The sequence below is a fragment of the Trichoderma camerunense genome (genome assembly GCF_050948025.1).
Source record: "Trichoderma camerunense strain CBS 138272 chromosome Unknown V8C40scaffold_16, whole genome shotgun sequence".
NCBI lineage: Eukaryota > Fungi > Ascomycota > Sordariomycetes > Hypocreales > Hypocreaceae > Trichoderma > Trichoderma camerunense.
The window spans coordinates 1-13,552 of record NW_028145354.1 but is presented as its reverse complement, the minus strand read 5'-3'; the positions used below and the strand labels follow the sequence as shown (position 1 = coordinate 13,552).

The following is a 13,552-nucleotide window of genomic DNA, read 5'->3' as shown; positions in this document are numbered from 1 at the left end:
TCACTGCCAAGAGAGGCGAAGCTGCATTGTGCCTCCCACTCCGCTATATATGTGGATGTACGCATGTAGGCCTCTCTGTGAGCCTTATTGGGCATTCTCTTCATGCGTAACAAGGCAAACTGCTCTACCGCCCACAATGCCATATAGGACGCCTTATCGTAACCCATTCTAAAGACTCGGTAACCTTCGTCGATGTACTCATAAAAGAAAAATCTCTGTTTACCAAACAGCCCATAGCGCTTACCAGTCATACTTATCACATTCTTCATCTTTCATAACGGTTGTCTATTATGGCAGATAGCTCGTCTCTTCCCCAGAATCGCTGGGCTATTCTGATCGGACTTGACTATTATAGAAAGGAAAAGGGAAAATGCCTTCAGGGTTGTGTAAGAGATGTGTCAAAGATGAAGGAGTATCTAGAGGCAGGGCTTGATCCCGTCGACATTACGATGCTCACTGCGTCAGCACCTGTCGACTCATCTTCTCAACTTCCCGCAGGGGACAAAGGCTCCTGGCCAACATCGTCGAACGTGATAAAGGCGCTGAGAAGAGTGATTGACTGTGCAAGAAAGGGCGACTTTGTCTATATACATTATTCAGGACATGGCACGCGTGAGCCAAGCAGTGCTAAATCTGCTCACGAATTCGGAAACTTGGCCTTAGTTCTCTTTGAGGACGACCAGTATGGCATAAGGTACCTTTATGGAGATACTCTGGCTAGCTGCTTTAAGAAGATGGTTAACCAAGGACTCCTTGTCACTGTCGTCCTCGACTGCTGCTTCTCGGGAAGCGTCTTGAGAACCGGCAACGTTCGAGGCGTAGGCGTTCGGTCTGTTGACTATGATCCTACCATCGCAGCCGCCACTCTACCGGAACATCAGGACTACTTCGGCTCCTGCGGTATGGACTATCCTCTTCGCGACTCTACTATACCGCGAGACAAGTGGATTGTCAACCCGGATGGCTATACAATCCTATCGGCATGTGGCCCTCACGAAATCGCACAAGAGCTCGAAATAGACACCGGAGAACGAAAAGAACGAAGAGGAGCTCTCAGCTACTTCCTCATGGAAGCGCTATCTGCCTTACGGAAACGTGGTGTAGACATTACCCACGAATCTCTTTATGAGTATATGCGCATAAGATTCCACGTGTCCTGGCCACTCCAAACGCCAATGCGTTATGGGAACAAGAGCTTTTCATTTTTTGGCGGTACTGCCACTACATCCAGCACGCCTTTCGTCCACGTGTACGTAAAGAGTAACAGCTTGTGTCTGGATGCGGGAGAGGCCCACGGCGTTCATCCGGGCGATACTTATACGCTACACCCGCCTGACTGGCGAGGAGATGCCGTCAGCCAGGCGGACAATATATCAATCACGGCCCGAGTTGATGCCGTTCACTGTCTGACATCAGATTTGGCGAATTTTGAACCAGAAATAACCAGGAAAGAGATCAACACTGGCTGGCGGGCAAAACCACTTACATCTCTTTCGCAGCGCAAGATTTCGATACGGCTCCCCGCAAGCGTCTATGATCAATTCTACCAGGCGAGAGCTATCAAAAATCAGGGCTACTTGCGGTTCCGCGCGTCTGATGATGAGGGCGAGGCATGCATGTTCAATGTCGTCCTGAACGATCAAGGACTCTATGAAATACGCGACGGATTAGAGGAGACAATGGCTAATCTACCTGCCATACCGGCTAATGCTCAAGGCGCAGAACAGCGACTGATGGCCACCCTACAGCACCTTTCCAAGTTCAAGTATGCCGAGGGCATTGAGAATCGGATACCTGATACCTCTTTTGAAATGCTGTTCTCTCTAATTTCCTCCATCGACGGCGGAGAGCCAAGCAACTCAAGTGTCTTTGAGGTTAAACATAAAGGTACCTGGCAGCTTGAGATTGAGAACAAAGGCGAGACTGCCTTGTACTTTGCTCTTTTCAATTTCACTCCATCATGGAAAATCGAAAATCTCCTCTCAGAATCGGGCCACAATGGCTTTTGGGTTCTAGAGCCTGGAATTAAAGAGGTTCTGCCGCTAGCGATGGAGGTTCCCGAACTTCTTCAAAAGAAAGGTATTAGGTGCTGCGAAGATATAATCAAAGTTTTTATCACCAGCAGAGCAACGTCTTTCCCTTCGATGGTATTGCCTGAGCTTCCTCTTTGTGGTTCGCACAAGCGTGGACAACCCCACGAGGCTACTGATGAACTATTAGCTCTTATTACAGGCTTAATTGGATCCGTACGCGGCGAGGATGCCGGGAATGAAAAATGGGCGACCCGGAACTTTATTATCAAGACAAAGATGACTGAGAAACTTCTTGAACAGACTGTTTAATTGATTTTCTTATTTTCTGTGCTGTTCCTCCTCACCGTGGTACCCAGTAAAGTAGCAGGTTACATACAGGTACCTACAGGTACATTAGCACTCTACCTGTCCTCGAACGGGTCATACAGCCGCAGGTCATTTTCTCCAACCCAATTGCCATCATTCACTTCTTCCTGCTGGTCATTGCAGAGTTTATACTGTCGTCTTTCTTCCTGCTGGCCATTGTCAAGTGTATACTTGAGTTCATGTTGAGACACAAAATAGGGACCGGTCCATTCATTGAGTTTGGAATCATAAAGCTCCACTTGATCATTCGGTCGGAATTTAGGTGGCTTCTCATTGTTAGGGATATATGGGACGTGATACAGAAAGTACATAGGGTGGCTTTTCTTACAGAAGAGGATTTCTCAATGTGTGGGCGGCCCCCATCATCAGGGAATGTAAAGTCGGGAACAGAATCCGATCTGCAAAGAATGTTAGAATAGTGCTAAGTCTATGCGAGATAGTACTTATAGGTAGTCTTACTCTTTGTTCGAGTCCATGGTAAATGCGAGCTACTGCAATTGCAGATTTTATAACCTGCTGTGCTGACTTGGGTGATTGAATGGGAAGTAGCAAAGGCAGTTGGGCGGCAGCATGCAAAGCACTGTCTGTCCCACCTTATATACATATACACACATGCATGCAGGGTACAGGTATTAAGGCCTTATATCCCCCCAACGCCTCCCACCTTGAGCATCTGAGCTCTGCGCTTCAACTACTCATTTGAAAACGCCATGGAATCATCCAAGAGAGACCTTGAACTAGGCGAGCAAAGCGAACAAGGCGGACCGTCCTCCAGGCCACATAGGCACATTAGATGCTTCAATTGGCTATCATCATGCATCAAAACAGGCATCAAGACTGGCACTGCCACCGAAGACGCCTGCGACGTGACTCCGAGGCAGACGGCCAGGCAGACGACCAGGCAGAGTATAGAATGTCAACGATTTAGATGTCATTCGCTGTGGTGCTGACCATCAGTAGTCGAAGACTTCCCCTCAGGATACCCCCAATTCTCGGCGCTTGTTGCTTCTCACGACTCATTCCACATCTGTCGCCGTTTTACCATCATGCGCACGCGCCTACTTTTGCTTAAGCAAGATAGGCTATCCCTCTTAGAAAGTCAATTAGAGAAAATTGATCGCAATGAGAAAGCTATGTTGTCATTGGGCAGCTGTCGGGTGGATAAAAATAAAGACAGACGTGCAGTCCTCGCAGAGATCGATGACGCATTAGCCGACTACGGTAGTTCTGGTCTATTCTCCTGAGACTCATTGAAATGACTGACAGCATTATAGATGCATTTCTGGAAAGACACCAGCGAGCTTTAACTCTCAGCACCGCCCCGGCCCGCCCTGTGTCAAATCTCTGTAACTGGGTCGAAGGCAAAGGCTCGATAGCACGGGCTGAAACGGCTTACCTAGAACACCGGGAAGATATTCTCACCCTGACTGAACCAGAGGATAATATAATTTCATGGCTAGAGACTTTGGCGGAATATATCGCCTTTTATTACAACAAATGGTTCACCGCGGCTGGAGCTGAGCCTGACAACTCGCTCGAACCAGCCATATACATCTTCCCGCCGTCATTAATAAAGAGAGCAGTGCGAGCCTTCCTGGTGCCTCTTATTACAGTCCTCCTTCTCACTCCCGTTATTATCTGCAACTTTATAGACGGCCTGACTGCGAGGTTGGTTATCGTCGTCTTTGCAACAACTGGATTTATTGCCGCTTTATCTTGTCTTACTAAAATCAGAGCCATTGACCTGATCATAGCTGGCGCAACGTGAGTTCTCTTCCATTGATCCAGTTAGTTATAGCTACACATGACTAATTAAGATATTACTGGAATGTAGTTATACTACTGTCTTGGTTGTGTTTATCTCAGGCACAGGGGGAGAGTCGAATTAGGGGCCGAGCTGTATTGACTTATTACGTATCCTAGGTTGGTATGTTATGAATATTAAAGTGCGTTAATGCAAAGATGAAAAAATGGGATTGGGATGATTCTACTTCATAGCCCGCAAAGACAAAAGTCTAGTCCAGAAGACTTCTTTAATCGCAGAGACAAAAGTATATAATTTAATAAGTTATTACATCTTTTCGTCAAATATGCTTTTGCATACACTGCGAATGTTATTGGAATGCCCTAAAGCAGCTATCCGCTGATATGACTTGCGTATCTTGATCCTCTCTAGTAGTTGTAGTATCGTTGAGTGTTCTATGCTGCTATCGGATATAGTTTCCTGTCAAAAGCACTAAGCTATGGTAAAAGTGAAGTAATACACCCGCAATTAAGCCAGGTGGCGTTATATATGATGCGGTAGATTGTGATGAATAGATAGACTTGAGGGAGGTGCTTTTCTGAATGTACATGAAAGTCTTGACTGATTGAGGCTGTCGTGTATAAGCCGCATAATGAAATCCATGTGGGTGTTTCATTGCTGCCTAAAAAGAGGGGAAATAAATGGAGTTATTTTGGAGAGTATACGAAAGAGTGAAGTTGTGTAACTTGGGACGCTTCGATCTTTCAATCTAGTGCATGCTTCTTGTTTATGCGCATGCGTCGCCTAAAAAGAAGAAGGGTATGAGAACATTGAAAGGCTCTCAAATGACTGTCAGGCGCCTAGAAGCTAGAGCGCTGAAATGGAGCGCCTAGGTTTGAGCCATGACTTTTGGGCTTGAAAGGGGATAAAAGAAAGGAGAGGTTTTCCCTTTTGTTTGAGAAGGTTCAGAGATATATACAGGTATTATTGAATATCTAGCTGCAGGACTGTAGCTTAGTAACTTACTGCTTATTCCCTTCTTTAACTTCTCTACTCTTCTCTTTGTGCTGACAATACTTAAGGTAGTAGCTAAGGTTAAAAGACGGTATAGTATCTACATCTTTAAATATATTCTGATACAATTCCTTTAATACTGTAAGTTGTATCACTAGTTTATATGAAAGTGGTTTATTTACATCAGGGTTAAAGTGTTCGTCTCCGGGCCCCTAAAAGGGCTAGCAGTGCAACAGACTTGGTTGCCTGATATTATGCATCTCTACCTAAATACATTGGAGTTAGGCCTAGAACACATACTAAAGAGTCACGCGGACTAAAGGAAGGAAGACCATGTGTCAACTTGCATGCAATCGTTCGAGCGCTGGACCAGGCTGCCAATTAAATTCTTGTCTTTGACTTGCATGGTGTCCACCTTGATATAAGTTCGGTGACAGTTCAGTGACAGTTTAGTGACAGTTCAGTGACAGTTCGGTGACTGCACAGCCAATCATCATGTATCTCATCATCTGCTTCCTACCTCAGTAAAACTTCGGTAAATAACAATGGCGATATCCGTAACAAGATACCTATGAAGCTCTTGTAGCCCACGAATATACTTCATAAAGCATGTGCCTCCGGTAAATATATATATCTGTGTAAATGGTCCTCTCGTCAGAGACTTCGAATTAAGCTCTTCAGATAATATTCAAACTTCTTTTCTCAACATTTCACTAGAGATAACGCAAGAATTCTTTCTTTTTTTCTCCCATTGAACGCTCCTGAATATGGCTGCTGTTCTCCCCGAGGACGTCGCCGAGCAAGTACCTGACACCCACTTTTGGTCCGTTGAGGATGCTGAAGTTGTGAAGCTCGAGCAACTTCTCGGTGTTGAGTGGTCCTCCTTGGGCGTCCGTGGCTTCAGATTCGATGGTCCAAAGCCTCTCTGCAGTACCTGTGGCAAGATTGGAGGATTCGACGATATAATATATACAGCTCTCGAAAAGGGCGACCATTCCAAAACTTTTATTATCGAGGCACTCAAAGCTGGTATGGAGTCTCAGCCACACGATTCGGTGCTTTGTTCCTCTTGCGGGATACAATGGAAAGAACCAGCTGCCAAATGGGCGACCAAAAGCCCATGGATCATCCGAAACTCATGGCCCGAAGACGAAATTGACGCCGATGGCACTGAATCCTCTCACAAGGCGTAACCATGGAACTCAGAATGGATATACGCACTCTACGTATCTGTTGGCTTGCATCTAATCGCAGTCAACATCGGAAACAGCTAGGATTTAATGCTCTCTTCGCTTTATATGCTTCAATGTGCATTATGGCTTCCATAGCGCATTACTATAGAGAAATATATACTTATGCATATTAGCATGTATTATCTAGACCATTCTTAAATAATCTGAAATGATTAGCTTCTTATGTGTTATCCAAAACGAACTCTGTACGTGAAGAAAGCTTGCCCGGCAGGTAAGGTACCTGGTAATCAATGCCCAATCGAGCCCAACAAAAACACATGTACCTTGACAATACATGTATATATTATGGACACTACAGTAATCCTTCAGTACCTGTAGTGTTACACAAGCAAAAAAAAGCCCCCCTTCTCCCCATGGACACAAATTCCTGGTCTTTCACAAGCTTTGAATGATTCTTAATTCTATTCTTGTCTTCGTGTTGTAAATAGGGGCACCTAATTAGTAAAAGTATCGGTACTTGATTGAACAGGGGTCGGTCCGGCCACCAGGCACACATGTAAGTAGGAGGTCTCACCCAGCAAGCTATAGGAAAAGACTAAGGCCAATTGACATACATGTCAACATTTCGACTTGAACAGGCGCGAGAGTGTGATCTTTACGTTTATGTTACATCTTGGCCTCTTGGGCTATATCTTACCACATTATCTCTACCTAGGCACCTTACATAACAACTCACCATGGACTCCCGAATCCTGACGCACGACGACTACACGGTTGGATGGATCTGTGCGCTGTCAAAGGAGATGACGGCCGCGCGGGCTATGCTAGACGAAGTTCACCCTGACTTGCCAATCCCACCTGGTGATCACAACATCTACTGCCTCGGCAGCATTGGCGTCCACAACATCGCCATCGCGTGTCTTCCCCTTGGGGACATTGGGAATAACTCGGCTGCCACAGTCGCTAGTCGTATGCCAATGACCTTCAGGTCAATCCGATTCGGCTTGATGGTCGGCATCGGCGGAGGCGTGCCTAGCCCACGGGTGAGCCTGCAACTCGGTGATGTGGTTGTAAGCATGCCGGGACAACAGCACGGGGGCGTCTTGCAATGGGACTTTGGCAAGTCGATCAAAGGAGGTGGCTTTCAGCGGACGGGGTCACTGAACCGACCGCCTGCGGTTCTCATGTCCGCTCTGTCCAAGCTGAAGTCTACGCACGACCTCGAAGATAGCAAAGTAGCAACATACCTTGCAAGCATGGTGGCGAAGTACCCTAAACTATCTAGCTACACGCTTCAACCTAGAATGACGGACGTTCTTTTTGACGCCGAGTATGATCATGTCAACGATAATGAGACCTGCGACGGTTGCGATCCCACCAAGGGCCAACGCCGAAGTCCGCGTGACGTGCCGGCTGTGCACTATGGCACGATCGCGTCAGGAAACAAAGTAATCAAGGACGGCGTGAAGAGAGATAAGATCAGTAAAGCCCTTGGTGGTGTCCTATGTTTCGAGATGGAGGCTGCGGGCCTACAAAACCACTTTCAGTGTGTTATCATCAGGGGCATATGCGACTACGCAGACTCTCATAAAAACGATGAGTGGCAGGGTTATGCAGCGGCAACTGCGGCCGCCTTTGCCAAAGAGCTCTTGATGGTCATTCCGGGATATGAAGTTGCCAACACACGCACGGTGAAGGAGGCGATCTCTGAGGCAGGTATGTGAGCTTTCTATCGTCTATGTCCTTGAGCCCTGACTTTCTTCACTTCCTCACAGAGTATGCCCTCCCAGAGGCTCCTGACGATGGAGGTTGTTGAGAATAGGGCCCTTCCTTTCAATTCTACGCGTACATATTATGGCGCCTAGTGTTTTTTTGAACCTTGAGGAACCAAACTATTCTCTTCGTCCAGTGATAGCCAACAATGCTACATCGTTCGGCTCCGTGAAATCTTGCACCATATCCGACTTTTCATGGTGATTATTCGTGATAGGTGAGGGCTAACTCCTGTGGTCCCGTAGTCCGTTCTGCTGTGCAAGCCGAGAGCCAACGCGAGCAACACAACAAGTGCCTTCAGGCCTTCCGAACATCCAACTATGAGATGTTCAAGGCGAGAAATCCCGACCGAGTCAACGGGACGTGCCAGTGGTTTCTGGAACACCCAACCTTTATCCAGTGGCGAGACAGCACAAGATCGAGCCTTCTCTGGGTTTCGGCTGATCCAGGCTGCGGCAAATCGGTCTTGGCAAAGTCCCTGGTAGATTCTGAGCTGGCTGCATCGGACTCACGGACTACGTGTTATTTCTTTTTCAAAAACGATGACCCCGACCAGCGGAGTGTAGTAAATGGGTTATGCGCCATCTTACACCAGCTTCTGTCACATCGGAAACCACTTCTCAAGCACGCTATGCCTGCATTTGACGAAAACGGGCCTCAGCTTTCTCAACTGTTTGACAAACTCTGGGGCGTTCTGACAACCGCAGTAGCGGACCCGCAAGCTGGAGAAGTCATTTGCATTATGGACGGCCTTGACGAGTGCGAGAGGGAAGGGCTTGACAAATTCGTCCAGACGTTGACATCTTTCTTCCAGAATGTGCCCAGCGACGAATCCGTGCAGGGTCGGTTGAAGCTGCTCATTACCTGTCGGCCTTATTATGACATTGAGCGGCTTTTCAGGCAACTCGTCACAGCTCAGCCAACAATTCGACTATCAGGAGAGGCAGAATCGGCCTCCATAAACCGTGAAATCGATCTCGTGATTAAGATTAAGTCAAAGGAGATTGTAGCTGATCTAGGCTTACCCGAATCTGCCGGATTCATCCTGGAAAAGGAGCTATTGAAAATCACACACCGCACATATCTATGGCTGAAACTCATTGTGGACATGATCTACAACAATCCAAATTTGACAACGGAAAAGAAGTTGCAGAAAGCCATTGGATCTCTCCCTAAAACAGTCGACGACGCATATGAATCCATCTTGACGAGGAGCACCGACGTAGAAAAAGCACGGAAACTACTTCATATCGTAATTGGGGCGGCACGGCCTCTCACTTTGCAAGAGCTCGGTATCGCGCTAGCGGTAGATGAGGAGGAGAAGCCGGAGTCGTACGAGGATCTTGACCTTGAATCGGAAGTGCTACTCCTCACGCGAGTTAAGAACCTATGTGGCCTCCTCATCACAGTGGTAGATTCAAAAATCTACCTGATACACGAGACTGCGAGATCATTTTTGGTTGAACCAGATTCAGAAGCCACAGCAGGCTCTCCGCAGCGCCGGCTACGCGACTCACGAGGCATATGGAAGCACACACTTTCACGCCTCGAGTCAAATCTCGTGCTAGCAAAAATTTGTCTTTCATTGATCTCATTCTCAGTTTTCGCAGACGAGGCGATGGTCATAGAAGCTGAGCAGGGTTATGAAATCCGGAAATATCAGGAGATCATCACCCAATACGCCAAAGACTATCCGTTTCTACGATACTCTGCGGAGAACTGGGCCGTCCATCTTCGAGTAGCACGGACTCAAGAAGATTTGCCCATGACGCAGATGGCCCTGAATGTCTGTAACACTCAGTCACCGCGGTTCTTAACGTGGTTCCGCATATATTGGCTCGCAACCAACTCATCTGTGTGCCCTCCGGGCTGGACTGACCTAATGGCCTGCTTAACTCTTGGCCTCGATGAAGCAGTGAGGCGGCTGCTAGACCGGGGCGACGTTGATGTGGCATCGGTCCACACTGATACAGGCCTGACGCCTCTGATGTGGGCAGCCGAAGGAGGACACGAGAGATTGGTCGAGCTTCTTCTCGGGCAGGACGGCGTGCGGCCGGAAGAGGCCGAATCCTTCTGGGGCCGCACTCCGATCTGGTGGGCTGCGGCCGGAGGACACGATGCGGTGCTGCGGCTGCTCCTACAACAACCAACTGTTGACCCAGATGCCCCAGACACCAAGTACGGTCGTACCCCGTTGTCGTGGGCGGCATCTTTGGGGCAGGATGGAGCTGTAAGCCAACTCTTGGGCGACCCTCGTGTGAATCCGGACTCGAGAGCCGACAACGGTCGGTCTCCGCTGTCGTGGGCGGCGGGAGAAGGGCATGAACAGGTCGTTGCGCTGCTGCTTTCCAGAAACGTTGACACCAACTCAGTGGACAATCGATATGGCTGGGCGCCGCTGACCTGGGCCGCAGAGAGAGGACATGATCTAGTGGTGCAGAAACTGCTGGCCCTGACGGATATTAAGCCAGACGTCAAAGACACCTGAGATGGACGAACGGCCTTGTCTTGGGCGGCCGAGAGAGGGCACGAGACAGTTGTGAAGCATCTCCTCAAACACCAGGCAGTAAACTCGAACAGCACTTCAAAATCAGGTCTTACGCCGCTGTCATGGGCATGCCAACAAGGGCACCACCGTGTTGTACGGCTCCTTCTTGAGTATGGAGCCGACGTTAGCATAAAGGATAGTGTTGTTGAAAGGACACCGCTTTCATGGGCCGCAGGGCAAGGATCCGATATGGTGTTGAGGCTGCTTTTAGAGCACTCAAAGGTAGCTGAGAATTCCAAGTCTCGTTCTGGCCAAACACCCCTTTCATGGGCTGCAAGAGGAGGAAATGAGGCTGCAGTGCATCTATTACTACAACAGGACGGAGTTGAACCAGACGCGAAGGACCTCGACGGACGGAGTCCCCTCTCATGGGCGGCGGGGAGAGGACAGGCCACAGTAACGCAGCTCCTGATGGATCATACATGCGTCGATCAAAACTCCACCGATACACAGGGCCGCACACCACTTCTGTGGGCAGCGAGGGGAGGTTACGACGACGTAGTTCGGGTACTTCTCACTCACCATTCTATTCTACCCGATTCGAAGGATACGGACGGTCGAACTCCGCTCTCATGGGCTGCCGGGAGGGGCCATGAAGCGGTTGTGCGGCTGCTGCTCGGGTATCAGGGTGTGAATCCAGAATCCCGGTGCATCTCTGGTCGTACTCCTCTGTCCTGGGCTGAGAGCGCCGGAAGTTTAGCAGTTGTGCGACTGCTCTTGAGGCACCAAGCGGTCGCTGACGACTCGCAGGACTATGATGATTGTACTGTTACGGAGCACGCTGAGAAGTATAGAGAGCAGTCTACAATGATACAGCGGACTAAAAGAAGGCGCTCCTCAAGCCACTCACCGAGTTCCTCTAAACATCGGCGTTTGGGTAATTGAAATAAGTCATAATGTAACTACTGTGAGGTTTCATTTACTTGCCGTTTGGTTTCACTTCCACTAACTACAGGTACAGGTAGGTAGTGAAAGACCATGGTTCGGCTAGTTTGGTTAATATGTATTGAAATTGAAACTCAAGATCTGTGTAATTTCCTATTATATCAGTCGGTCTTACTTGAAACTAGACATATAGTATTATGTATTTGTTTAGAACTGCAGCCTGATTCATAAAGCATTTCCTATCTTTTCAAGGTATTCAACAATCATCTTAAAGCTGGGATCATTTGCATTCTCGAATTTCGCAAGATTAATGTGATTGCAGCCCTCCATTTCCACGATTGTTTCTCTTGGAGCATCTAGTGTGCCACTTACATCATCAACGACCTGTTAATTTGCATTAGCCTGAATATGGCCTTCTTCTGTTGGTGATATTGATTTGAATCTGGGGCTTGAAGCATAAGTAGGTACTCACTCGTCGCTTTAGAGGCGAAGTAGTATTTTGCTCAACCAACGAGATAATCTCGACGTATCGCATGTAATCCTTAAACTGCCGGGACAAGGATTGCAGAGCAGTAGCTGATTCCGGCTCTCCCAAACGTTTGAGTGACTCAATGGTAGGCTTATTATCTTCATATGGCTGATCCAAGACTATTTCTGCCACATTACTTAGAATTTGTGCAAAGTCATCTTTTGGAGATGCTCGATGGGGCGTTCCGAGAAAAAAGATGGCTGACAGGGAGTCGTGGACATTCGAATACGTCTCGATTCTCGATACTGCTGTGATTACCAGCTTAAGATGATCACCATTTAAGTGTTAGCAAGCAAAATTATGCTAACAATTGTCCCATAATGTTAGTAACCACCTAGGTAGCTTACCTGCTTTGCCACAAACCCTCCTACACTGTGACAGACGAGGACAATTGGGCGGAACTGGTAATTCCGTGTACTGCCTTCAGTAAAGTCTTTGCCTCGCTCCAATGTCAAGTGGTGCAGCAGTTCGTCGGCAGCGCCCGAGAGCTCGTCAAGACCAGCGGCAATGATCGTGGTTGACGGATACCCGTACGTGAACACCCGGATTCCAGGTAGTGCTTCGGGCAGAAAGTCGCGCAGCCAGAGCTTGCCGTTGCTGTGCGTCCAAGTGGTAAGCGCGTTACCTGTCATGCCGTGTATCGCAACAACATCAATCGAGCATCGTGCTTTTCCCGCTTCTGTGATGCTACTGAACTGCTCTGAGTTGAGTAAACACAGCCCGTTCGGCTCTGACGCATCCATGACCAAACTCTTAGCAAGTTGCTACTAACTAAGAACGAAAGGTTTCACCAAGAAAGTTCTCTAAACCAGAAGTTCTATGCATAGATAGAAGTTGGAAAGGTTATGAATAAGAAGGCAGTCAAGACATACGCAGCCGCCTACAAAATACAGGTACACAGTAACTAGCCGGAACAGGCAGCCTTCATCGGCTTCATTGGGTTTCAAAGTTGGGCATCAATCTATCTAATCAAGCATTATGAGATAAATAACAAAGTATGTGTTACCTAGGTATTTATTAGGCAGTATATTTATGTAATTGCATTTCGGTAATAGTTCGGTAGCAGTTTTATACTAGTGAATTCGGGAACATAGAGAGTTATAAGGACCTCTTTTAAAAAAAATCCCTGGGGCCGCAGATATTAAGGCAAGAATAGGCCATTATCCAGTTCTATAGAGAGGGGATCTTAAACAGAAATGTTAGACAGCTGCAGTAAGACAGAGTTGATCCCCTATGATGGTATTATATAAAGATTATCTATTATAGGATAAAGGTTCTGTAACGTCCTAACCTAATATTAGGTAGTATAAGGTAAGTTCCTAAGGTAATAAGCTAAGGTTAATTAGTTTATATTAGCAGAGAGGATAAAAAGTAACTTTAAGTAAGTATAATTATAAAGTAAATAAAATATAATAAAAATTTAGTTTATATTTAATTTTAATATTTTATTAATAATTATTTATTTAA

General features: G+C 47.3%; 6 protein-coding genes across 6 annotated transcripts; 4 read left to right on the top strand and 2 right to left on the bottom strand.

Moving 5' to 3' along the window:
• The first annotated feature begins 138 nt into the window (after positions 1-138).
• Positions 139-2,479, top strand: V8C40DRAFT_252171 (caspase domain-containing protein). Its single transcript, XM_083217331.1, has one exon. It carries the CDS (start codon positions 291-293, stop codon positions 2,340-2,342), a length of 2,052 nt encoding a protein of 683 aa, XP_083070013.1. The 5' UTR covers positions 139-290; the 3' UTR covers positions 2,343-2,479.
• V8C40DRAFT_252169 (uncharacterized protein) lies at positions 2,311-2,988 on the bottom strand. The gene is made up of 3 exons (XM_083217330.1): positions 2,859-2,988; positions 2,728-2,797; positions 2,311-2,665 (listed from the first exon to the last, which is right to left on the bottom strand). The coding sequence occupies exons 1-3, from the start codon at positions 2,873-2,875 to the stop codon at positions 2,435-2,437; spliced, it is 318 nt and encodes a 105-aa protein (XP_083070012.1). The 5' UTR covers positions 2,876-2,988; the 3' UTR covers positions 2,311-2,434.
• A 121-nt stretch (positions 2,989-3,109) lies between these two features.
• V8C40DRAFT_268551 (uncharacterized protein) lies at positions 3,110-4,167 on the top strand (the record flags this gene model as incomplete). The annotated part of the gene is made up of 3 exons (XM_083219972.1): positions 3,110-3,305; positions 3,360-3,620; positions 3,674-4,167. The coding sequence occupies 3 exons, from the start codon at positions 3,110-3,112 to the stop codon at positions 4,165-4,167; spliced, it is 951 nt and encodes a 316-aa protein (XP_083070011.1).
• A 1,491-nt stretch (positions 4,168-5,658) lies between these two features.
• Positions 5,659-6,500, top strand: V8C40DRAFT_252166 (uncharacterized protein). The gene has a single exon (XM_083217329.1). The coding sequence runs from the start codon at positions 5,925-5,927 to the stop codon at positions 6,348-6,350; it is 426 nt and encodes a 141-aa protein (XP_083070010.1). The 5' UTR covers positions 5,659-5,924; the 3' UTR covers positions 6,351-6,500.
• A 587-nt stretch (positions 6,501-7,087) lies between these two features.
• On the top strand, positions 7,088-11,556 carry V8C40DRAFT_281367 (ankyrin repeat-containing domain protein; the record flags this gene model as incomplete). The annotated part of the gene is made up of 3 exons (XM_083221598.1): positions 7,088-8,066; positions 8,369-10,596; positions 10,645-11,556. The coding sequence occupies 3 exons, from the start codon at positions 7,088-7,090 to the stop codon at positions 11,554-11,556; spliced, it is 4,119 nt and encodes a 1,372-aa protein (XP_083070009.1).
• Positions 11,557-11,662: 106 nt separating this feature from the next.
• Positions 11,663-13,068, bottom strand: V8C40DRAFT_252159 (esterase/lipase family protein). Its single transcript, XM_083217328.1, has 3 exons — positions 12,433-13,068; positions 12,029-12,346; positions 11,663-11,940 (listed from the first exon to the last, which is right to left on the bottom strand). The coding sequence occupies exons 1-3, from the start codon at positions 12,826-12,828 to the stop codon at positions 11,782-11,784; spliced, it is 873 nt and encodes a 290-aa protein (XP_083070008.1). The 5' UTR covers positions 12,829-13,068; the 3' UTR covers positions 11,663-11,781.
• Between the last annotated feature and the right edge of the window lie 484 nt (positions 13,069-13,552).